At 36.2% G+C, this 25,946-nt stretch overlaps 4 protein-coding genes and 1 non-coding gene across 6 annotated transcripts in view; all 5 read left to right on the top strand.

Moving 5' to 3' along the window:
- Positions 1–8,749: 8,749 nt before the first annotated feature.
- Positions 8,750–13,261, top strand: LOC134815599 (uncharacterized). 2 transcript variants are annotated; one of them, XM_063824151.1, is made up of 9 exons: positions 8,750–9,034; positions 9,324–9,453; positions 9,633–9,788; positions 10,305–10,412; positions 10,606–10,782; positions 10,913–11,104; positions 11,289–11,447; positions 11,669–11,818; positions 12,008–13,261. In XM_063824151.1, the coding sequence occupies exons 1-9, from the start codon at positions 8,751–8,753 to the stop codon at positions 12,137–12,139; spliced, it is 1,488 nt and encodes a 495-aa protein (XP_063680221.1). In that variant the 5' UTR covers position 8,750; the 3' UTR covers positions 12,140–13,261. The 2 variants fall into 2 exon arrangements, with proteins under 2 accessions (XP_063680221.1, XP_063680222.1); XM_063824152.1 differs by lacking the exon at positions 12,008–13,261 and having other exon boundaries at positions 11,624–11,726.
- Positions 13,262–14,846: 1,585 nt separating this feature from the next.
- LOC134814720 (host cell factor 1-like) lies at positions 14,847–19,847 on the top strand. The gene is made up of 12 exons (XM_063822904.1): positions 14,847–14,957; positions 15,298–15,392; positions 15,638–15,837; positions 16,082–16,273; positions 16,573–16,790; positions 16,950–17,062; positions 17,236–17,381; positions 17,536–17,653; positions 17,856–17,983; positions 18,179–18,349; positions 18,880–19,021; positions 19,235–19,847. Exons 1-12 carry the CDS (start codon positions 14,857–14,859, stop codon positions 19,423–19,425), a joined length of 1,815 nt encoding a protein of 604 aa, XP_063678974.1. The 5' UTR covers positions 14,847–14,856; the 3' UTR covers positions 19,426–19,847.
- A 218-nt stretch (positions 19,848–20,065) lies between these two features.
- Positions 20,066–23,417, top strand: LOC134815325 (damage-control phosphatase ARMT1-like). Its single transcript, XM_063823843.1, has 7 exons — positions 20,066–20,203; positions 20,464–20,574; positions 20,721–20,806; positions 21,287–21,408; positions 21,849–22,117; positions 22,253–22,427; positions 22,597–23,417. Exons 1-7 carry the CDS (start codon positions 20,075–20,077, stop codon positions 23,007–23,009), a joined length of 1,305 nt encoding a protein of 434 aa, XP_063679913.1. The 5' UTR covers positions 20,066–20,074; the 3' UTR covers positions 23,010–23,417.
- Positions 23,418–23,440: 23 nt separating this feature from the next.
- Positions 23,441–25,946, top strand: part of LOC134815324 (uncharacterized) — a 39,957-nt gene continuing 37,451 nt past the window's right edge. The window contains exons 1-3 of the mRNA XM_063823841.1: positions 23,441–23,629; positions 23,842–23,997; positions 24,260–24,412. Coding sequence (XP_063679911.1) covers positions 23,988–23,997; positions 24,260–24,412 — 163 coding nt within the window. The 5' untranslated portion in view covers positions 23,441–23,629; positions 23,842–23,987. The remainder of the gene's footprint in view (positions 23,630–23,841; positions 23,998–24,259; positions 24,413–25,946) is intronic.
- Trnac-gca (transfer RNA cysteine (anticodon GCA)) lies at positions 23,708–23,779 on the top strand. The gene has a single exon. It is a non-coding gene; the product is annotated as a tRNA-Cys (tRNA).

The raw sequence follows: 25,946 nt of genomic DNA, 5'->3' as shown, positions 1-25,946 counted from the left end.
TAATTTAACCTGTTTGGAAGTCCCAGAGCGCAATAAAATTGAACATTTTGCTCCAAATATTCAGCCTGCGGCCAGCATTCATTCCAGTCATTGTCTCCAGAGCTGACCCTGCTCTCCCATTTATTTATTTTCAAAGCGTTTCTAAACTGCATAAAATTTGCAGGGATCTTGATCATCTTGTCATAGCAAGCACATGAAGAAACTCCCAGAAAATTAATGATAACTTAAACTGAAGTTGCAAAGACCTTTTAAAATTCAGCGATAGCCCTAGCCGCAAAGGTAAAAATATCTCACAAAAAAGCCAGGTTTAAAAAAAGGTGCCACTTTTTGAACTTATTTTCACCTATGCTGGCTGCAGTATTTATATAATATATAGTTTTAAACTAATTACAACACTACTGTTTCATTTATTGAGGATACATAACATGAAGACTTTGTTGTAACTTGTATGAAAAGCATTAGTAATATACCTGAATTCTGGCCAGGAGTTAATGTCTGTTTTGGCCCCAAAAGACTGACTGCCATTTCGTGCATGGCATTTTGTCCAAGGCTTAATTACAGTTAATGAACATTTTTCTTTATTTAGAACAGTAAAACAGGGTTTGAAAGAATGCAAAAAAATCTCTAATTTAGATAAAATTTTACAGTTATTGAAAAATAGAAAAGAGTCTCTCGTCACTTTATAACCTTTCTATCGTTTAAGGTTCGCCTTTCATCTTTCATTTGAATCATGGAAACCATTTGAACATTTGAACATTTAAAATATAATTTGGAACATTACAGTAACGTTATTCAAATCTCAAACAGAAAAAAGTATATTTCAAAGCTTTGTGTTTTGATCATATGATTATGGGTGTATAGTGATTTTGATTGCATAAATGATCATATCATATGAAATAATTAAATGTTTATAAAAAAGGTCTTCTTCATAATTAGATAAAATCAATGATCAGTTAATAAATTATTATAATTAATTGACTCATTGCTAGAATATCGCACATAATATTATATAATATTAGAAAAATCAATAAAAATTATAGCGATGACCAGTCATATGTATTTTTAATTTTTTTCAAACGTAAAAAAGTAAAAATATGAATTATGTATTTATAAAAAGCCAACACATCATTTTACTAGTTTTCATCATTCTAACTTGGCACAAATTGTTTCATATTTCACGAATTATTTCGTCTGTCTACACATTTCGAGTGTTTCACTTGTTTGAAACAGATTAAATATATATATAGTGTTAATTATTAAAACAGTTCAGCTTTACCATCTTCATTGTTTGATCAATGCCATCTTTTCTTCGTCCTCGTCTGCCTTATCTTTGACGTAAAGTCTCATCACAATACAGATAAGTAAAGCTATGAGACAAAATCCAGCTAAAATCTCTGCTAACTCTGAAAATATAATATGATAGAGAAATCTATAATATTTTAATAATATTATACACTATTTAGTGTATTATTTCAACTTTTATTAAAGTTGTGCAAAGAAAACCTTTGTTTTGAGTGTTTAAATGTAAATTTAAATTATACTTTTGTTCACATTTTGTAAATTATAGTTTTGTTCACATTGACGCAACTTCCTTGTGTTGTTGGTTAATCATGACGTAATTATATGAAAATACCTCATTTCATTTTAATTTTCATTTTCATTTTCATTTTCATTTTCATTTTCATTTTAATTTTCATTTTCATTTTCATTTTCATTTTCATTTTCATTTTCATTTTCATAAATGTTTAACATACCTGAGTAAGAAAAGTAATCCGTTAGTGTCCCGGCGATGAAAGATCCTGCAAAATACATAGTGCAGTATCCCATAATCCATATTGATGTTATCCTTGTTACCATTTTTGGGGTTAACGACCCCCTTTTCTGCAGCTGAAAGAGTAAATTATTTTTTATGTTGTGATGTATTAAATTATATTTTTAGATAGCTAGCCCCCATGATTAAATTTAGAGGTCGGGCGGCACAGAGCCTAGATACACTACTTACTTTTTTATTTAAAGGTGGTGACAATCTGAAAATGTCCGAACTCTTAGTTAGTGGCATAAGCGATTAATTGACAAAATAACTTTATGTTATTTGCTTAAACTGTTTAGGATGCAACCTAATGTCTTGATCTTTTTGAACTTATTAGCAATTAGACTGTTAGCTCGCTTCATAAGCATGTCATCTTCGTTCCAAAACTTGTATGTCCTATGCATACACTCCTTGATAGTCATCTTGATCTAGTATCTTTGTTTCACACAATAGAGCATAGGTTTTGTGGTTTATCCACTGAGCTTAGAGTTTGTGTTTAAGCTACCAAATTTTATTATTATAAAGGGTCTCAATAAGAGGTCTCGACTGCCTAGGCGTCAGACCTTGGCAGTCGGTAGTTTTCCTCTGGCCCGGGATCAGCTGACCCTAGGGACCAGAGGATAAAGGTGTAGAAACTATATGTATCTACAAAACTTTCAAGGTTGTTTTTACAAGAGACAGGGCTTGCTGCGCAAGGGAAGAAAAGCGGGAGAAACACTCACAAATTATACAAATAAATATTATAAAACATAGCAAAAAGAAATTCAAACAATCCTACACTACTACAAATGTTTATTACATACTACAATGTGATACATGATAATTATATGCTGTATAGACAAGAAACAGGGCTTGTAGGGCAAGAGATGGATCAAAGGGACTAGTCACAGAGTGTAATATACAGTGATTCAGCAAGAACCCATTGCTGAATCTGGCACACAAAATACCACAATCAATACAAAAATATACAATATTATATCAAACAATATTATTATTATTATTATTAAGCACGTACCTGGATGTCGTAGAGGGCTCTAAGGGTAGCTATAGTCATAATGGGGTCTCCTAAACCAGCCAAGAAGACTCCAGGATATGCCATTATTGGACTGAGTTCATACAAAGCAGGTAAAGATTGTGGAGGGAAGGTTACCAGAAGTCCAATGCAGATGCACGTGGCACCAATCCCCATCGCAGTCAAGGGGTTTAGAATCTTTTTCTGGAGAATTACACCGACACTAACGCTTCCAATCGCCATTCCAACTGAGACTAGTGTCAGAACTGTTCCGCCGTAAGAAATAGACTTGTTGAACTCTTCCTTCAGAAAGGGGGTTACTGTGACCTGAAGAAAACGTCAATGTTGAAGCTTTGAAGGATCTTGCAACGGAGGGGTGAGAGATGTAGTTTAAATATATAACTAGAAATTGTGATCATTGATTATTGTTGTATAATATTATTTTTGCATTAATGTTTACGAAAATGATAAATCCGTACTTGAATTACTCCATAGTTTGCATTAATGAGCATTGTAGCTATCATTGGAATTATTAATAACTTTGTGAGCTTATTTTTGTTCGATCCTATTTTTAACATCGTTAGATCATCATCCGATATGTCATCTCCAGTGGACAAGTATGATCTTGATTTAGGTATGAAGAAAAAGGAACTTGTTGCTGCAAGAAGTGCAACGACCGTAGTGAATCCGTAAGCTGCTTCGTATCCTATTTTGTCATAGATGACACAGCCAACAGCTTCAGCCACCCCATGCCCACTAAAGTAACCCATATTCACGAGCCCGTTGACCATGTCAAACTCTTCGGGAAAGTTTGCATTGATGAAATCGATCGGTACAAGAGTGCCTGAATAAACCAAAAGTCCCTGGCATATCCTCAACACAGCTGAGATGGCTATCATTGTGGATGTGTTATTGATACGGTAAGCAAAGCCAGTGAGAAGCGAAATAATTGCATATCCTAACATGTTGCCTACGATGATGACCCTAGAATTCCATCTCCTCATTGCCCTTTCCGTCAGTTGGGTAACGAACATGAATACAAAGCCTGCAAATATACTCGTCCCAACAAAACCATAAACCTTCCCTGGCACATTCCTTTTGGTGAAAGCATCGGCTAGGAATCCGTACCGAATAGAGACACATACACTGTTAGCATGGGCATAGAAGATGAGAGCAAAAATGGTCAGCCACTTTTTTGTTACAGCTGATATCTTCAGGTTCATTTCGTAGCACTTCTGATAGTCTGACAAAATTAATGTTACAAATTATATATATGATATTATAACACACATAACCCCGGCATGCGCAGGGATTATATTTCAATTTTTCCCGCGACGCGCGGGAAAAGTTTATAATAATTTCGAGTGCGAAGCACGAGGGATTATTATGAAAATAACCCCGACGTGCTTTAGCACGAGGGGTTATTTTAATATAACTTAAGCGTGCCGGTGTTATGTGTTATAAACCCCTCCGGGTTAGTGCTAGGACCAACAAATTTGACATTTTACTCTTAAATATAGCTATATGATTATGAGATCATTATGGAAAATATGAAATGGAATTGGGGACTACCAAATAAATACAACTAAGGTACTATGACTTTTGAAATTGGCGTTATATCTAAACATTATTCCTCAGTCAGAACGTTGAATGAATATGAATATCGATAAGGGGCGTCGAGTTAAGCCTGGCAAGCGATAAAAGCTAATAATGATATCGTGTCATGAAGTTTATCAAAGTAGACGACTATAATACATGGCTTATATCAAACACGACAAAATTAACCGAACCGGACAAAATCAAATGTAACCGTCGAGACAAGTTTTGGAACTGGTCCAATTAATGTAAGAGTTTAAGTAATGTAAGCAGTGTGCTGGAGTTTTGCCAGCGCCTGCAATTAGACCGATACGTAGATCGAGTGTATTTATAGTTCTTACGTTAAGCCATAGGTCACGTGACATTTTTTACCAATGCGCGTCGTAGTAGTTAGTCACGTGATACACGTCATCAAAACACGTGACAGTACGCGGTTGAAATTCTCATCGAATGTCAAAACAAAACAAATCTTGTTGAGCCAAATTAGCGGGGCGGGATTATAAAAGCTGTGCCGGGGTTATTTATTCAGCGGGAAAAAACTAACAGCGGGAGCCGGGATTATCAGAATCTATTTAGCGGGAGCCGGGATTATCAGAATCTTATTCTATCCCGGAGGGGTTTATAATGGTTTAATGTAATGTAGTCCTAAATAATACTTGTTTAAGCCATGAAGTTGAGCTGATTGATAAAGTCTTTTAAATTACACAAAACGTCAACAATGTGACGTAAAAGCAACAACAACTACGTTCATTAGAGGGTGCAGCCTATTGTACAATGGAAAGAGGATTACAAATAATTACACCAAAATTTCAGACTGGCTATCATCATTATTTGCTATATTACGCAGTAAATCAAGATCAGCTGCTCACTGTTCAGCATCGCAGCTAGAAATGATCTGATTGGTTCTTTCAAACACTATCTAATCCCATCCCGGCCTACCATGCTTATTTAACCATTAAAATTAATACTCAGCCAACTATTTCTGAAATCAACCACCACTGTCTAACTTAATCAAGGCTGATAACAATACAATCACACTTACGGTCATGATCTTTATATCAAACCAATGACCCAGAACAGCATTCAATCACTATTATTATTATGCCAGTATGACAGACAATTATAACATACTATTACTTGGACATATGACATTCTATGACACGCGCGACACAAAATTTTCAGGGAGGAAGTCACGCAGATACAGCACTACAATTTGTATACGGTTGGGCGACAATTGACCCCCCGACAATTGACCCCCGATAATTGACCCCCCGAAAATATAACTTAATACAATTAACCCTGACCCTGACCCTGACCCTGACCCTGACCCTGACCCTGACCCTGACCCTGACCCTGACCCTGACCCTGACCCTGACCCTGACCCTGACCCTGACCCTGACCCTGACCCTGACCCTGACCCTGACCCTGACCCTGACCCTGACGCAGGACCCTGACCCTGATCCTGACCCAGGACCCAGTACCCAGGGCTTTTCTAGTTCTATAAAAACTACATTTTATAAATAAGTACATATTATAAGTTCTTAACTAAGTGTTAATTATTAAATATTATCAATATTATAACTAATCAAATAGATCCACCGATCAAATCTATTTAATGTGCCACTTGTAAAACACGTTTAACAAAGAATTATCCATTACTTTGTTGTGCAACATGCAAAGCAATTAAGCATTATAAATACGAATCGTTATCAAAGTCTGGAACTAGAGCTCTAAGCTATAAGAGCGAATCCTTCCTGGTCATGCAAAAGCTGTAAAAACAGTAGTACTAGCAACGATCCACACTCGAATATTGATGAACTGTAAACAATAGTGGTACAGGCTCCCAGCATTTGAACACCAATCAAAAGGCAATGACGAGGAAAGCTGGCAAACCTGTTTAGTGTTTACTGAATAATATTCCAGGTTTAAGGAAATCTCAACGGTCACAACATAACACACCTCACAACATGACTTAGTATTAGTAAACTATCTAAACAAATCACCACCATCAGCACGTAGATACCTCGCTTATACCCTTCCGAAATACGCTGAACAAACATTTTAGCTACGAAAGCACTTTCAATAATAATAATTACCGGCTACATTAGAAATCAGAAAATGTTCACTGCCATACCAGCTACTCGTCTACTGATAATAATCCTGGCCATCGCTCCATAAAAGCATTATTGGCTGCACCCCTGACTTTTTAAAACTAGAGATAAGAGACGTATTAGAATATTTGTGTTTTGATAGAATTTTAAGTTTGGTGTGTGAATTAGTGTGGAAATAAAAGAGACATTTATTATATTATTTTACCTATGAAGGAGAACTAATTCATCATATTATACTCAGCACCACGGCAATTACACCTCAGCACCTGTACAGTTCAGCAACAGTTTAGCCAAGTTCCTATCATCTAATTATATTTTACTGAACAACTTAAATTATTTATAACATTATCGTCCCCTCTCCCAAGATTTTTCACGTGCCTGCAACACCTGATTAAAAAAAACCTCCTGTTTTTCCTTTTCTAGACCAACATAAGTCACGATCCTCTTACCCCTTTTACTTATTGTACTCCCTCTTTCAAAATCTTCAAGCTACTCTACTCTGTACTCATAAAACACATTAGCTCATAACTTCCAGCATTAGAAATTACCACACAGGACAACATGCGGGAAATATCTGCAAATTATCAGCTCTCAGTGTCCAAGAGTTTTAGTGCATATAATTCCCGGAAAATATTATAACTTAAAGAGATAAAGTGACTGAAGTGGCTCAATTTCAAATTGTTAATCATTTGCCAAGATTCACCCTCTTTTCTTCTTTTGTTTAAGATAGTTGGTTTCCTATAGCATTAATTATGCCATGATACTATCCGTTTGGGCGCTTGTAAGCCTATTTTTAGTGTTTCACTTGTATGATATAATATAAAAATAATGACCTTTATTAAAACCCAGCATCGAAAAATTTGAAAAAAAAGCCACAGACTCATGTTCATAAGTTCATTTATTCTAATCGTGCATTTTTCTACCGTACAGAAAGGTTTCATGAACAGCTTTTAATGAACAGGTTTTTGTAGGCGTTCCTGGGACATTATCATATCTTCTTAATATGATTATAACGTACGAACAGAGTGATATTATCTGGATTCTAGAGTACGCACTACGTCCTGGACTCCAGTTCGACACGTACCGAAAACAGGTTTTGTATGTGTTCCTGGGACATCATCATCATATATCTTCTTGTTGATGGCTCATAATAAGATTATAACACACGAACAGAATGATATTATCTGGATTCTAGAGTACGCACTTCCTGGACTCCAGTTCGACATGTACCGAAGTTCGACAGCCCGGGTGATTTCTGGCGAAATTTATCTGTCGAACTACCTTAAGAACGACAAATTTAGTCTACCATAAATTTAGTCAAACTTTTGACTAAAATTGTCGTAACCCAAATTTCATGAGACTAAATTTTTCGGCGACTAATTTTAAAGCAGACCAAAATTTCAGTAGAGCAAATATGACATGAATATTATTAAGCTAACATTGTTTATTATTAATATATTATGACATCACCGTTCCTACTGCACAAAACCGTACCAAAGTCCTATTGCACTTAAAGGGTTAGAGCTCCTCTTGGACATTACATTTTTAATCGATCCATCTCAATACATGCTCTGTTGAAACGGCTGAAGGATCATATGGACGTAAACTACGTCGTACCGACAAAATGGTAAAGTCTTAAAGTCGAAAAAGGGTGAAAAAGAAACTGAACAGTGTACTGAAGAATTTAGTGATACAGAGTCACAAACTCTGGATCTTACTTATTGAAATTCCTGAGTAATGCAATGCAGCTTAATCTGTAATGCTCAGACGAGTAGACTAAATTTGTCGTTCTTAAGGTGAATAGAATGGAAAATGGTCTCGAAAAGTCGAAAAATGTGACTAAAATTGTTGTAGACTAAAAATTTGCGAAATTTGTGACTAAATTTATGGTAACCAAAATTATGGTAACCAAATTTATTGTGAACCAAATTTATTGGCCCTAAAGCTAAGGTACATCGAGAAACTTAACGGAGGTCCCAATGTGAGCGGGATGGTTGTCAGGTACAGGATTATTAGTGTATCATTGATGGACAGGTTTTGTGTGAGTTTCTGGGACAACATCATTATATTGATTAGGCCGGAGTTAGATTTACAGATTTAATCGTATTCATTTAAAGTAAATAAATGTGCTTATCATTATAGAGTCATACACTTCAATAGATTGCGCTATGCATCAATTTAATTAAATTCGACGTTAACCCTTTTTATCAAATTAGCTGCAATGATACGGTTAGCAAGACTAGTCAGCCCGAGTCTACACAGTTGTACAGCTCTCTCTAGACTCCAGAATAGTTCCCCTGCTGTTGAACCCACCCTCAGCTACTGCATAAGGCACGCTTCTGAAGATGTTGGGGACGATCATGGTTCTGAAGATGTTGTGGACGATTATAATTCCGAGTATATCTCTCTTTTACCTGAAGGCACTAACAGAAAATTATTCAATAAAAGCCCGGCTGATAGAATGCAAAAACAACGGTTCTTAGATCTCAAGAAAGATATTATTCAGTAAGTGATTCTTCGAAACTTATAATTCTTTAACTTCACTTCAATTTATAGTAATCAATTGGGAAAGGAACTCTTAAGAATCTAATTATAGATCATTCGTGTAGTGCATTAATAGACATAGTTTTCCTGCATTCATAAAGCTTTTTAAGGGCAAAAATATTCCAGGACTTTAAAATATTATGTTAAATATGTTCATGATATTAATTACCGTGAGCAGTCAATAATCTCATGTCTCCACCGCTCATTAGGTACCTTAAGATACTTTACTTAGTTTCAACTTTATTGACAGGTTATCGAGAACAGCTGATGATCCAGAGAAGATAACGTTTAGGTTTCAGCAGTATATCCTAGAGAATCCGACGTCTCACTACATCTCCCTGCAGTGCATTCAACAAATGTCTATTGCTTTTGCTGCAAAAGTTGGTAGTTATTAGCCTTTTTTAATTTCGCAAAAGCTATCATGGAAAGTTCATTTAATATATTGTATAGGTTGATGAGTTTTTTTGTAAACAATTTGTTAAATGATTATCTGATGCAATTTGTGTGATTATATCGAATCCCATCTTTGTAAATAACATTAACTATTTTTTTTTCTTAGGGCGATATTGAGAGATGTAGTGAATTGTTGGATCTGACAAAGAAGCTCCTAAAACATAAGAAATTGAACCCTATTCTGGACATGAACCATGCCAGGATTGTATCTAATTATCTCTTCTCCTTTATGAACTGTCCTGATAGGGAGCGTGGGAAGAAGGTTTGTAAGATTATTAATTGAATCATAATTATTTAATTGATATATAATCATTCAACTTTTAAAATAAACTGTCAATCGATTTATTGATTTACTGATTTATTGATTTATTGATTTATTGATTTATTGATTTATTGATTTATTGATTTATTGATTTATTGATTTATTGATTTATTGATTTATTGATTTATTGATTTATTGATTTATTGATTTATTGATTTATTGATTTATTGATTTATTTATTTATTTATTTATTTATTTATTTATTTATTTATTTATTTATTTATTTATTTATTTATTTATTTATTTATTTATTTATTTATTTATTTATTTGTTTATTTATTTATTTATTTGTTTATTTATTTATTTATTTATTTATTTATTTATTTATTTATTTATTTATTTATTTATTTATTTATTTATTTATTTATTTATTTATTTACAGTGTATCTACTTATATTTTCCCACATGGCACATTTTCCTGTCAACAGTAAAGAGACACCAATGACACTATTACAGGATGCATTAGAGTTCTTCGAGAAAGTAAAAGAACATCAACAGTCCCAACACCCGGTTATAGTTGAAGGTCTCTCTAAAGTCCTTATGAGCTTTGGGATGGTTGACAAGGTGATTGTTTTATGAGGCAACTGTTTATCTAAATAAAATAACGGTGGTAATCTAAAAAGTGGACTATATTATCATTAGTATCTGAAAAGCATAGCGATCCCAATTTACAGTTATCTTACGATAAGCTAACATTAAATATAATTAGTTCTTTTTCCTAACTACTGAACTTTAGCTCACAAGTCACATGTCCCAGATGAAGGAACTGTTGAAACTAGCGCCCTCTTCGGAAATCCAGTCCCCCTCCGGAGTGTTGCAACTGGCAGACTCTCTAATACACCAGGACAGACACCAGGACGCTACTCTGCTGCTGGAGACACATTCTGACTTTGTGGATTTGAGTAATCTCAACGCTGACCATTACGCTTTACTGGCAAGTTTCATACGTTTATATTGCAGTTTTTATGATTATATTTCATATTTGTTTCCCAGATCAAGATTTATACTGTCTTCACAATTAATATCACTGTAGCTTCCTGACATAACACTTCAATTCTACTCAGGCGAAGGTTCTGACTGGTCTTTATAGAACACCTGGGTACAAACAAATCTCCAGATTTTGTAAACAACACCCTGAATCTATCAAGAACTTTACCCACTTTCCTGTACCGCTACCTAAAAATACGGTACTTTGTAGAAACTACGAGATAGTGCTTCATGTTGCTGCTAAACGGAAAGTTTACAAGCTTTTTAGGGTAAGACTTTTCGCAACATATGTCAAAGAGCCAAACACCACAATTTACAGAAGTTAGCTATCCTAGCACCTAACTAGACACATCAATATTAATTAATGAATTATAATATTAGTCTAGTACAGAAGTCACCTCTTTTACAATTACCTCATAACTTCATAATGTTACGTCTACATCTCTGGTTCAGATAGTGGGAGGAAGGAACGGTTTAACCAGACAGTTACAGCACATATCGTGCTACGAGTACGTCCTCATGACACAGTACATAGTTCAGCTCTGTAAACATTACAATATTCCTATGGATACTCCCTTCTGGAATCATCTCTTCTTCTCCTTCTTTCGCGCGGTAAGAGCGAGGGTGTTAACCCTGTGGTAATAGTTCTAGAGTAGCTACGTGGTGAATTGTTGAGAGATAGAACTACCTTGAAACTGTTTTCTAGGATTAATTGATAGTGGTTTCAGCGTGGTAAACATCACCTTTTTGCAAATTAGTTTTGCTTAAACTGTATATAATACCACCAGGAAAGGAGAGGAACTATAAATTACTTAAACTGTTTATAATACCAGGAAAGGAGAGGAACTATAAATTACTCGGATGTTCGGGAGTTGGTGAGAACTCTGAGTTTTTATCCGCTCACCTCTGAAATGTGGTGCACTATTGTCTATCACGTGAGAGATACACATTTAGAGGGCGTCTTCCAGGACCTAATTAACGTTGTGAGTTTTGGGATTGTTTTTTTCTCGGGTTACACTTACTGTTTTAGTTTTTAAAAATTCGTCTCAACCTTGGCAGGATAAATTACCAACAAGTTTGCTAGTTTGGAGTATCTCTCTGAATTCGTTAAATCTGTTTCATTTAAAACACTTTGTTGTTGAAAATTTAAATTCGCTGATTTATCGTTTCAGGGAATGATGGACGACAATATTTACTCTAGTCTGATGTCACGGACCCATAAAGATTCTGATCTTTATTCTCAACTATCAATGTTTAGTGATCACTACTCTCATGTTGATCCCTCACAAGAAAATAGGACTTGAATAAAAAATGATTGTATAATATGAGTTTTAGGTTTTTAAACTTTTTATAAAACATTTGTAGCTTATAAAGTTAAAATGGTAACTATTATTAGGAAGTTCGATAAAATATTGAATTCTGATGCATATTTTAAACCTTCAAGGATGATGTAGTAGCAACCTTTAGCTTTATATTAAGGTCTAGTTCTAGGTTTCAGACTTCAGAGTCTAAACTGTGGACACAGCTGTTTCAAGCTGGCATCATGTTATGCTAAAGTTGTTCCAAGACCATCTCTACATTCTCTAAACATGGTGACTCGTTAGCCTTTTCTCACAGTGACACTTGTAGCGATCATGAACTGGTTGTTGCCCAGGACCACACTCTCCACTCTCTTTATCTCGTGCAATAGAGTCGTCAATATCACCAGAACAAGAAGTGTCATCTTCGGTTGTTCACAAAAAATCAAAATATAGTTATTGAAACGTTGAATTTTACCTCAAAAGTACATTTTCCCTTTGTCGCATAATACATTCAACACTAAGTCCCCATTCATCGTAGTCCGATAGTTTCAATGCATCCTAATATACAGGAATTATCAGAAATTTTCATCCGAAACATCACAATTACAATGCGACTCATAAATGATGTTCCTCTCCGGATATTACATGATCAACTGAGAGATAAGTGAAATACTGTTCCAGTATTCCTTATCTCAACAACCTTGTTTTATCAGTAAAACCAGTTATGAAGGTGTCCCAGATTTAGTGGTTTAACCGGTTTTAGTGGCTTATCATGCACCAAAATGATATCGGTATCGTTTTACTGCATTCCCGTAAAACCGGTTTTGAGTCAGTACATACTCTCTATTTTCAGTACATACGACATACGGTGCATGCTCTAAGTGTGTTTATCGAAAGACGGCAAAAGTTGGCTAGTTGGCGCTAGTTATCGGACATTTTTAGTCTGCCCTAGCTAGTGTTAAATATCGCTAAATAGCGCTAACGAGCGCTAAATCAGCGCTAGTAATCGCTAGTTATTGCGTTTAGACTATCGCAAAAGAACCAATGAATCGCTCTGAATTAAGTAATTATTAGTATCTACTGTTTTACCCAGTTCACAATTTATTTTTAGTTGTAACCAAGTTGAAAGATTGCGTAATTGTATAATTTGCAGTGTTGGAGAGCAGCCAGTAGTTCTTTAAACAGATTAAAACTGGTATTTGGTACTTGGTAGGGGCTTAGGGGTGTTAGTGAGCCTCTTAAAGTACTGAAAATCCCCCTCCCTCCCCCCTAAATTAGGGTGAACCCCCTCCCCCTCTTAAATCAGGGTGAACCCCCTCCCCCTCTTAAATCAGGGTGAACCCCCTCCCCCTCTTAAATCAGGGTGAACCCCCTCCCCCTCTTAAATCAGGGTGAACCCCCTCCCCCTCTTAAATCAAGGTGAAACCCCCTCCCCCCTCTTAAATCAGAGTGAACCCCCTCCCCCTTCTTAAATCAGGGTGAACCCCTCATCCCTCTTAAATCAGGGTGAACCCCCCCCCCCCTCCCCCCTCTTGAATCAGGGTGAACCCCCCCCCCCTCTCCCCTCTTAAAATACCTGATAACTATTAGAGCCTTTTATCTTTTTATACCCGATATTGTTACAAATTGTGAGCTATTATTATAGGAGGTTGATAATAAGGATTTAGTAAGCATGTGATGGAACTATTTGCATGGTGATCCTGTTGATAATATCATTTCCTATAGCTCTATAGTAAGCTTTTTATTATTTAATTACTTTTTTGTTTTTAAGTGTTTGTTAACCACGTTGGTACATGAATTAATCCGATTGTTTTTATAAGTTGACGAAAGTTATTTATGTTCACTGAACTTTTTGATAATCTGACAGAATCTGGTCCTTGCTATACACTAGACTTACTACTAAAAATGGTATAATACAACTATAAAATCAATTTTATAGACCGTCAAAAAATCTAAATTAGGTCACGCACATAATATGACTTACATGAATTTATATTAATTACGTAATCATCATAATATTGCAAAAAATGCACTCTGACTTCTGATCGGTAGTACGTGACAAGAGTCGCACTCGGAGTATTTTATCGAGGTTTGCAGCAAGCTTGGTACGTGTTAATATTATCAGAGAATAAAAATAATTGATTTAAAACCATGCTCAGAACCCTGTGCTCTTCCGGGACAGTTATACCCTGTTTTATCACAGTTAGACCCTGTTTACTTACCCGTTAAACTGGTTATGCCAATTATGTATGAAAAACCAGAATATCCGGTTTTATGGGTCTATCATTATCATGCAGGGGGCCAGGGAGGGGAGGTTTCATCCGCCATTAAATCAGTTCTCGTTAAACCGGTGTTTGGTTGAAGAAGTTCCGTGGATCTTCTAAAAGAGTAAAAGTGCCTTTTATCATTTATGACGTATTGTAATTAGATACTAGAGGCTAGATTCACAAGAACCGCATTTATACTTCTTAGATAACAAGGAATTTATGATGAAAATATGTTTCCGCATTTCTTGGTGATAACTAGCTGTTGGTAATAACTGTTACTAAATTTGTAGATTACTAGATAAGCGGCAGAAACAGAAACAATTATTATTTATTAATTTATTTTTATTTATAAGTCTTAATAACTTAAATTTATAAAGGTGATATTTGACAGTGTCACTGTAGAGCTGTAGATGGCCTGATGCTATGATTTAAACAAAAAAAAAACATCATAGGATGACGTTAAAGAAAGGAATTTACAACCAGAAGAGCATGGCCAATGTCAAGTGGCGCTATGTTCCTCTTACTAAGAGTAACGGCCCCACACCTAGGCCCAGGTATGTCATTATGTATGTCATTATGTATGTCATTATGTATGGCATTATGTATGTCATTATGTATGTCATTATGTATGGCATTATGTATGGCATTATGCATGTCAGTACCAATTACAGTAAAACCCCGATTTACAGTGGAGTTTGCGGTAAATCGGGGTTTTGTTTGTTTACATTATGCATGTTAAGCCATATTTGGGGAAAAGGAGATGGCCGCGGTAAATCGGGGTTTTACTGTAGTTGGGTTTTAGATAATTGTCAAAAATATTTTGTTGAAATTCCCTCAAAACAAGAACAACTTTTAAGTAGGGAATCACGTGAGTAAAAGGTAACAATTGGACAGGCACGGTCACAGAGCAGTGGCAATAGATAACAAGATAATCGTGATGGGAGGAGGAAACGAGGGTATAGTTGATGAGCTGCACGTCTACAACACGAGTTAGTTACTTTTGTTCAAAATTAGTTAGTCGTGATTTGGTGGTCTAGTGGCAGTGACCATAACTGGTAATCGAACGACTGCTGGTTCGAGCCTGGCATAAACGTCTATATTAAATTTAAGTTTTGTATGTAAAGCAGGATTGGCACTTATTTGACAATATTTGACAATATTTGTCCTCACTCAACTTTGAAACTGATTTAATTATCTATTATTCTATTTTTACCTAAACACATTTTCCTGCCAGAAGCTAACGAGTGGTCAGAACCTCACGTATCAGGTCAGGTTCCTGAGAACGGGGTGGCAGCATTCGGTATAGCTGCTCACGGTCACAACATCTACATTCACGGGGGTATGATGGAGTACTGCGAGTACAGTAATGAAATGTTCATGTTGAACACACATACGTGGGAGTGGACTCACATTAATATCACTAATAAGGATACTGTAAGTTAACATTAATAATGTTGACAAGTAGCTTTATCAATAAGAATAATAATAAAGATACCGTAAGTTTAGTAATAATGCTAATAAAAACAACTTTAGTTTGTTATTGTGGGTTTTATCAGACATTGGCCGTGATAAGGAATTGGTGCCAGATTGTAAACCTATGAATATACTTTCTCCCTTGATCAACAAACATTAACAAATCTAAAATTCTGGTTAACTCAATTAACATGACAATTACCAGGTATGTCCGAGGTTGGGGCACAGTTTTACTCTGGTAGGAACCACAATGTACACATTTGGAGGTCTAGGCTGCGAGGTGGACGATCAGAACCAGTTTATACCACGTTATCTGAACGATATTTACACTATAGATATATCTCATAACGAGGAGGGGTCTGGTCCTACCTGGTCACATGAGGATCCTGCTGGAGATGTTAGTTATTTAATTGTTATTTAATTGTTATTTGATTGTTAATTTATTAATTATATCAATTAATGTTAGTTATTTACTTTTTAATTTATTTATTATATTAGATGTTAGTTATTTAATCGTTAATTAATTGTTAATTAATTTTTAATTAGTTAATTAATTGTTAAATATTTGTTAATTATTTGTTAATTCGTTAAGGACTGATATACAGTTCTCAGTAAGAGTGTAAATCTTAAAACTGCTTGCTTTTTCGTTCCAAAGTTGCCGGTTAGAACGATTTAAATTCTACGTTTCCATTCCAGGCACCTTGTCCACGGGAATCTCACACGTGTGTGTGCACTAAAGACGCTAACGAGAAGTCAGGAGCTCTGTACATATTTGGGGGTATGAGCAGTAAAGCAGAGCGGATGGGGGACCTCTGGAGGCTGGACCTAGCTAAGATGATCTGGATACCAGTCATTGCTATTGGGCTGCCTCCCTTGCCAAGGAGCTTGCATACTGCTAATGTTATCGGCAACAAGTAATATATATTTAGAGGTCATGTTACATATGTTAAGTTATTTCTGCGTTAGTGCTTATCTTGAAAGTTTGTGGACCATGGCGGATTGCCATGGTATGTACCTTTAGAAATATTAAAGAGCACGTGTCATGATATCAACTAAATATCTTATGATTTCAGAATGTACATCTTTGGAGGATGGGTAGCAATAAACCAGAAGTCGAAGAACAAGACCGTGTTTTTACCAGAGAAAGAGTACAAGTGTACTAATAGTACCGCCTGCTTTAACATGGGTGCGTTTAGTTGTCCATTACTTTGATCTAGGTACTTTGATAGTTTTTTATGTTTACCATCACGAAGATTTGTTGACACTATTAGCAGATGTAAACACTACATGGCTGATATAATATCAAGTACCTTGGTTTCAGTTAACACACACATTATTATGATATCACATTATATTCAGATACTATCACGTGGGAGCCGGTGTACACTGAGGGGTTCGAGGACGCTCTACCGAGGTCACGTGCTGGTCACGCGTCTGCTGTGGTTAACAGTAGACTGTATATCATCAGTGGGAGAGATGGGTACCACAGGGCTTATAATAACCAGGTTATTATATATTACTCGTTGGTGGAGCCAATTTTTTTGTGGAAACAAACTTACTATTATAGCTGTTACTAGTTACTACGTTTTCCAAAATTCATTTATTTGTTCCTTGATTTTCTCTCTAAAAACAATCAGTGAATAGTTATTAATAATTCAGACGTGTTTTAAAGACATGTGGTTCCTGGAGACAGACAAGCCTCCAATACCAAACCGTGTACAGTTGATCAGAGCAAGCACATCAACTCTGGAGATATGCTGGATTCCTGTTGTTACTGGTTTGTTCCATCGTTTCTAGCTGATTAAGTGGGAGTTTACAGTTCTTGCTTTCTGGGACGGATTTCGGGAAAATATAATGTGTTTGATCAGAAATCCTTGCGGTTCTTAAAAAAATATAATTCATTACAACCATAATAAATCTAACTACAGTATTATTTTATCATCTAATATTGAGAAGATTTTGCAACATAACCCTCACAGCGGATGCTTATTTGCTACAAATACAAAGACTTGACAACTCTGATGTAAACGAGTGGTACGATGTGGCGGTGGTTAAAGGAAATAGTCTAGTTGTTTCCCACCACCATTCCAAACCATCTTCCGAAGAGGTTACTAGTTCATACTGCTTACAATATCTGTTTAGTTGTGATTCATTATAGCTGATGTTATCAAGATTAGAAATTGGGTTTTCTCTTTGTTCTTTACAGTCAGATCTACTTCATGCACATTTTGATATTATGTAACCCAATATGGTTGAATACTTTGTTCACATTTTGTCTCTACACGGCACCTTTACTTTCCAGGTTGATGAAAACAAGCCTATAGAGCGACTAGAACTATCTCCTGGTACAACCTACAGGTTCAGGATCGCAGCAATAAACGCGTGTGGGAGAGGGGAGTTTTCAGAGCCAGCTGCATTTAAAACTTGTGTTCCTGGCTTCCCTGGGGCTCCCTCTTCTATTAGAATCAGCAAGGTTTGTTATTGCTGTAGAATATCGGATATCATGGGACGTGTCCCGAGACTTCAGGTCTTTGAGGCTTAAATGTCACTGTTTACTGTTCCCACATTGTGGGCCGTGTAGTCACATTGTGAACTTTGTGTTTTTGTAGGGCGCGGACACTCGAATATAATAAAAGTCGATTTGTTTTCCCGCTGGCGTATTCGCGCGTTTGTGCGCGTAAATACTATTTCACTGGCATCCTCTTACGTCTGTACTGAAGACGTACTGAAAAGCTTGCGAAAGTTTTTTTCTCGTGCAAATTCCTCTTTTACATGAACTTTTTAAATCACTTAAGTGAAATCTGTAAAGTTGTATTTCATTCGTGCGCCGAGATATCCAGTGAAAACTATTAGAACCTGTGACGTCACTCTAGTCGGTTGCTCCGATCCGCGCACATCGACTAATGCTGTTAAACTAATACTAGTTTATCAGAACACCACATGCAACTTAAGACTTAATATGATAATGTTAGTAACTCAATAACAATTCGACTTTACTGTCAGGGTAATGATGGCGCACACCTGGCTTGGGACCCACCAGCCAACTCCAATGGTAACATCTCAGAGTATTCAGTGTATCTCGCTATAAAGAACTCCCAGTCCACAGAGAGCCCCAGTTCCCTGGCTTTTGTTCTCGTTTACAGAGGTTGGAATGTGCTTTTTGTTTACGAGTTTACTTCTTTCTCCATTGTTTTTTTGTTTTTTATCCGTATGTTGTTTATGTAACAACGTCCAGATTTCCTTTCTGTGATCTGAAATATCGTGTACTGCTGCAAAGTGCCAAATACCTACGTGAACCAAACCAAAATGAGTATAAATCTATGATAACCGGATAATAGTGACATTTCAACTAACACAGGTGACAGTCCTAGTTGTACAGTGAAGACCACCAGTCTGCAAAACGCCCACGTCGACCAAACAAACAAGCCGGCCATTATTTTCCGAATAGCTGCCAAGAACGAGAAAGGCTACGGACCAGCTACCCAAGTGAGGTGGTTGCAGGACACTAAGACTAGCTCTAATAAACGTCCTGTTGATAAGATGAGTTGAGGAGGCTGACAAGGGTAGACTCTGGCTTATTGGTTAATGTTTTATGAACTGCACGATTTCTTAAACTTATTCGTTCGTTGAAGACTGAATTTCATATGCCTAGATATTCAGAATAGCATTTGGGTTACTTACTTGACATTTCAGAGCCCTCTAAATGACTATATTTATACCGAACTCCGAGCGTGTTAATATCCCAAATAGACTCAAATTAAACCCGTTTAATACCTGTTTGATAACTGAAATTTAGAAGATCTTATATCCAGACTAATTTCAGTAATGTTCTATTTGTTAAATGACTGTTAACACTTTACATTTACAATAACTGTTATTCTTTCTACTGGAGCTATTTTGCAGGGCATCATTTTAGTGTCTGTATTTATTTTCACTTCTAATTTAAATATATTCGTTATTTCTTCAATTCATACAGTTGTTTTCTTGCTCCAATGTTGTTTATTAAGGTGTCCCCTGCTCCAATCGGGAATCACAAGAAGAAACATAATTAATCGGATATCGTAATGAGTACCTAGCAGTGCTTGTAGTCAATAAAGAAACCGCGGTTATTGTAATGAAAATGAGTATATGGCAACAAATTTTAAACATCAGTATGATAACATTATTATAATGAAAACACTACATATCAGCTTACAAGATGGCGTCAATAATCAGCAGTGTGACAGGGTACTTTAAGAGCCCTGAAAGTCCTCAACTCTGTGGTCAGCTCAAAAATACTTTCTGCTACTTATCTATCAGGGACCGGCACCCTATCTCTATCACCAAGGTACTGATTAGTCACGTGCAAATTTGCAAATTATGTTTGAATGGAGTTTCTAGCATGTTCGCAAACACGAGTATAATCAATTCAATGTTGATCGGGTGTGACCTTTCAAAATCTAATTTTTGTATTTTGGCGACCGTCACAAACATGGCTATGTTAAAAGAATGCAAATACTGTATTCCCAACCATTTGTATTCTTGACGACAACGATATTTAATCCCAGTTTTTCGAAAAAATTTTTGTTTTCTTGACCGACTTTTCAGATATTAGACCAGACATTCAAGATGGGGTGCAGTAACTCGTCTCTGGAACAGGACACTAAATGTGTGGCAGCCAAACTTTCTCGGCTCAAAAGCAGATTGCAAACTGATAAGGTATAGTCTATCTATAATAAGTTTAATGTCTCCCATTTTTACGCAGATATTAAATAATCAGGGGATTCGTCAATCTGTTTATCAGCGTTTTAAGTTTGCAGTCTTTTTGACTGCAATCACATACTGCTATTTACTCTTTTGAGCAGGAGTTGGAGTTATTAGAAGGAGAGGGAGAGGATGTGGATATTTGGAATAACGCAGTGAAGCAGCTTCCTTCTGATAGTAACACTTGGTTAGTTTTAGTTAGGTCACCTGTTTACAAGTTAATAGTTGCTGGATACTAGCTTTCTTTATTACTTGAGCAGCAGACTCAATAAGATTCTATAGTCATTGATGCTACATAATCTCGTTTATATTAGAGATAGCTTTAATTATCCTGTGGCTACATTCATTATTTGATGATCACACATTTTGTGAACATCATTAATCATAACTTGACCATGGGATGACATCGGCAATCGTGGTTTTATGATTAACTTACACATGATTTATTGCATGATAACCTTATAAACATTAGATAGGCTACTTCTCTTGCAAACTAGCTTCAAACGTTACAAATCTCTCCTGATATAACAAAACAAATATACCGAATGAAACATTAAATAGTTACCTTCCTGTATCAGAAAACAGACAAAGTTACGTCTTCAATTTCATAGGTAGGTGGTGTGTCCCTTAAAATACAGTGCTATTAACAGAACCCTATTGATTTCAGGTTTACCGCTCCATGGTTGTTTGTGGAATGTTACATGTACAGAGTTATACACCAGGCATTCCAGGATACTGTCTCACTCACTTACCCTCACTACGATACTTTTAGAGAGGAGAAATGTAAAGGTAAAGAGGTAAACTTTTAAAGAGGTTAACTTTTAAAGAGGTAAACTTTTAAAGAGGTAAACTTTTAAAGAGGTTAACTTTTAAAGAGGTAAACTTTTAAAGAGGTAAATTTTTAAAGAGGTAAACTTTTAAAGAGGTCAACTTTTAAAGAGGTCAACTGTTAAAGAGGTAAACTTTTAAAGAGGTAAACTTTTAAAGAGGTAAACTTTTAAAGAGGTAAACTTTTAAAGAGGTAAACTTTTAAAGAGGTAAACTTTTAAAGAGGTAAATTTTTAAAGATATTAACTTTTAAAGAGGTAAACTTTTAAAGAGGTAAACTTTTAAAGAGGTAAACTTTAAGATTACGTCCCGAACAAGCTGCAATCAGGACTATATATTATCAAGACTACATATTAATATAATGATGAATTATCAAGTGATACCCACTGAGTACTCCCCAGGACTAGAAGACTCTCTATCCAACATGAGCAAGATAGCCACCCTCCTTCTCAACCAATCTACTGATGCACCTGCTGCCAAGTTCCTAGCAGATTTTATCAAACTGTCCCTGTGGGGCAATAGAGCCGATCTCTCTATACTCAAGCACTTTGATCTGGATCTGGCTGATGTGAACGACTCTACTAAGGGGGCGGAGGATGGTGATGATATGATACTTTGTGATCATCTTGATAAAGTTGTGGGGCAATTGCTGGGGCTCAAAGGTGGAAAGGTGAGAAACAACCCTGAGTTTTAAACCTCATGACTTGTTTCACCATTTCAATAGATATCTTCACAAATTTATTGTCCTTTATACGAAGCTACCTCATTATTTCAATATTAAATAGTAATAATATATTACACACAGGTGGATATAATATTAGATAACAGTGGGTACGAGCTATTTGGAGACATGTGTCTAGCAGAAGTGCTACTGCGAACTACACAAGTATCCTCTGTTACCTTCCATATGAAGAGTATACCCTGGTTTGGGAGTGATGTTACTGAGGGTGATATGAAGTTCATGTTGGACTCCCTCAAAGGTTAGACTAGGGTATTCTGGTAATTGAGTGATACACTTTACATTAAGGACCCTCTTTTATTCCTTATCCCACATAAAACCTCTAATTCAACTGATTTTTTTATAAGCCCCGTACGGTAATGATTACTGATTATTTGTTTACAAATGATTATAAAACTTTTACTTTTCAGAGAGTAACGACACGTCACTTACCAAGCTAGGTAACCTCTGGGAAACAAGGTTTGCTGAAAACAAGTTTATTACGACTGAGCACGTGTTTTGGAACTCACCGTACGGTTTCAGCCAGATGAAGACAGTCTCTCCGGATCTGTATTCAGATCTCACTAAAGCAGAGTTTCTGTTCTTCAAAGGAGATTTGAACTACAGGAAGCTAGTAAATGACAGAATGTGGCCCTATGATACGAGCTTCACTACAGCTCTAGAGGGATTTAACCCTGCTAAATTGTGTGCTCTCCGGACTATAAAAAGTGATTCTATTGTTAACTGTGATTCCAGTAGGGTAGAGAAAATAGTGGAGGAGGACAAGGTTAAAGATAAACTCTTCTGTGGGGCATATGCTTTGATCTCCTCTAATATTGCGTGATTTGATCTCCTCTAATATTGCGTGATTTTATCTCCTCTAATATTGCGTGATTTTATCACCTGCAACATTGCGTGATTTTATCGCTGTTTCTTTTACGGTTTTGCGCCTTCATCTCATTTTGGTTGCATTTTTTATTTCAAATACATTTTATAATATTGTTGCGAACTTTCGAATTTGAAATTAATTGTTCCTGAAATCTTTATTTTCCCATTTAAAAAAATTTAAAATATCTAGATCCTCTAAACTAATGAGTATTGGTTGCTGTATTAAGTTACTTGATACATTCACCATTGTATTTGTAAATTGTTTTTGTTGAATACGGATAATATGCTACTTTCTGTACTGTTGTGTTAACATAAAGTTGTTATTGATGAGTTACCCAATCTTGTTTCGCATCCAAATTTGTGTCGATCCTGACTCTTTTTTATATCAGATTTTAATGATCCATGGTATTTTATAATGTGACATCATTGCTCTACTTATGATTAAATCAAACCGGAAACCCCTTTGTAAGTTCTAACCGAGAATTCGAATCAAAATTTAGCTGCTGTATAATACTGTAATAGAGTCAACTTGAGTCTCAACTCATCCCTCATGACAGAGACTTCAGACACTAAAAGGTTTGAAGTTAAACACATATTAGTAAACTCTTGCGCGCGCTTTTAGATTATATAATGTAATGTTTCATATATTGATACGGGTGTATAGCTCAGTGGTAGAGCAATCGACTGCAGATCGATAGGTCCATGGTTCAACTCCGTGTGCGCCCTATGTTTTTGCAAATCTCATTTTATATTATCAGTTTTTAAAGTTTAACATCTCTATTTATCAGGTTACGAGCAGCAGTTCATTACGGTGTAAAAGAGGCCTGTCAAAGCTCCGCTATTCCATTTTCTAAAGAGTGTGTGGCTCTTATCACAGAGATGACTCTTAGACAGACCGAAATGATGGCTCACGACTTAGAGTCCTTTTCTCAGCATGCCAAAAGGTGTGTAGTATACTTATTGCTTCACATCACGTACACCAGATTTTTACCAAATACACATTATACATTGCATTCTACCCATAACCAACACTAGAAGGGTTGACAGTGATTGCAGATCTGTGCCAAGTACATGCTCCTTGATAAATCCTCCTAATGCACTCTAATATTGGCACTGTTCCAAAGCGGCACTTACCCCGGACAAGTCATTTTAAGTGGTGTATTTGACATGTAAATTAACCGTGTTAATTAACTGGTAATGTTGCAGGAGTACAGTTACCGGAGATGATGTTATGTTATGCGCCAGAAGGAACCCCTCCATGCAGGACTCTCTGCGGGAGAAACAAGAGTCACTACCTGGTCATAGCAAACGCAAATCTAAGCAGAAACCTGGCTGAATTCACCTCTAGGAAAACTACAGGTAAATACATGGTAATAACCATCACTCATACCTTAGACCCATCCTAGAGGAGGGTGGTAATAACCAATGGAAGGAAGTACCAGTACTGGAGGTATGTGGTTCTAGTGCGGTATACTTTATATAATATGTGGCATTGTGGGTCGCCTGGTGTCTTAGTTCCGACCTAGTAGGAGTAGTACGTTATGACACGTGACAGCCATTATTTAAGACTTTAACTAAACGGTACATGATACGCGAGTACTGGGTACGTTCTATCGAGTATGTACAATCCCTACATTTTGCATAGTACAATCCTGGGTATGTCCTGATTATTCAGGGTCAATCTGCTTGCAGGAGCGATAAAAATATGTCAAACTAAATAATGTCAGCCACAACAGCAGCTATCTTTTGTTGAAAGTAGTGGATAATCTGTGCTATATTTCTGAGAGTAGTGGGTAATCTGTGCTATATTTCTGAGAGTAGTGGGTAATCTGTGCTATATTTCTGAGAATAGTGGGTAATCTGTGCTATATTTCTGAGAGTAATGGGTAATCTGTGCTATATTTCTGAGAGTAGTGGGTAATCTGTGCTATATTTCTGAGAGTAGTGGGTAATCTGTGCTATATTTCTGAGAGTAGTGGGTAATCTGTGCTATATTTCTGAGAGTAGTGGGTAATCTGTGCTATATTTCTGAGAGTAGTGGGTAATCTGTGCTATATTTCTGAGAGTAGTGGGTAATCTGTGCTATATTTCTGAGAGTAGTGGATAATCTGTGCTATATTTCTGAGAGTAGTGGGTAATCTGTGCTATATTTCTGAGAGTAGTGGGTAATCTGTGCTATATTTCTGAGAATAGTGGGTAATCTGTGCTATATTTCTGAGAGTAGTGGGTAATCTGTGCTATATTTCTGAGAGTAGTGGGTAATCTGTGCTATATTTCTGAGAGTATTGGGTAATCTGTGCTATATTTCTGAGAGTAGTGGGTAATCTGTGCTATATTTCTGAGAGTAGTGGGTAATCTGTGCTATATTTCTGAGAGTAGTGGGTAATCTGTGCTATATTTCTGAGAGTAGTGGGTAATCTGTGCTATATTTCTGAGAGTAATGGGTAATCTGTGCTATATTTCTGAGAGTAGTGGGTAATCTGTGCTATATTTCTGAGAGTAGTGGGTAATCTGTGCTATATTTCTGAGAGTAGTGGGTAATCTGTGCTATATTTCTGAGGGTAGTGGGTAATCTGTGCTATATTTCTGAGAGTAGTGGGTAATCTGTGCTATATTTCTGAGAGTAGTGGGTAATCTGTGCTATATTTCTGAGGGTAATGGGTAATCTGTGCTATATTTCTGAGAGTAGTGGGTTATCTGTGCTATATTTCTGAGAGTAGTGGGTAATCTGTGCTATATTTCTGAGAGTAGTGGGTAATCTGTGCTATATTTCTGAGAGTAATGGGTAATCTGTGCTATATTTCTGAGAGTAGTGGGTAATCTGTGCTATATTTCTGAGAGTATTGGGTAATCTGTGCTATATTTCTGAGAGTAATGGGTAATCTGTGCTATA

This window comes from Bolinopsis microptera, chromosome 5 (genome assembly GCF_026151205.1).
Source record: "Bolinopsis microptera isolate Bmic1 chromosome 5, MBARI_Bmic_1.0, whole genome shotgun sequence".
NCBI lineage: Eukaryota > Metazoa > Ctenophora > Tentaculata > Lobata > Bolinopsidae > Bolinopsis > Bolinopsis microptera.
The sequence above is the reverse complement of the archived record's forward strand: the minus strand, read 5'-3'. Positions and strand labels throughout refer to the sequence as shown.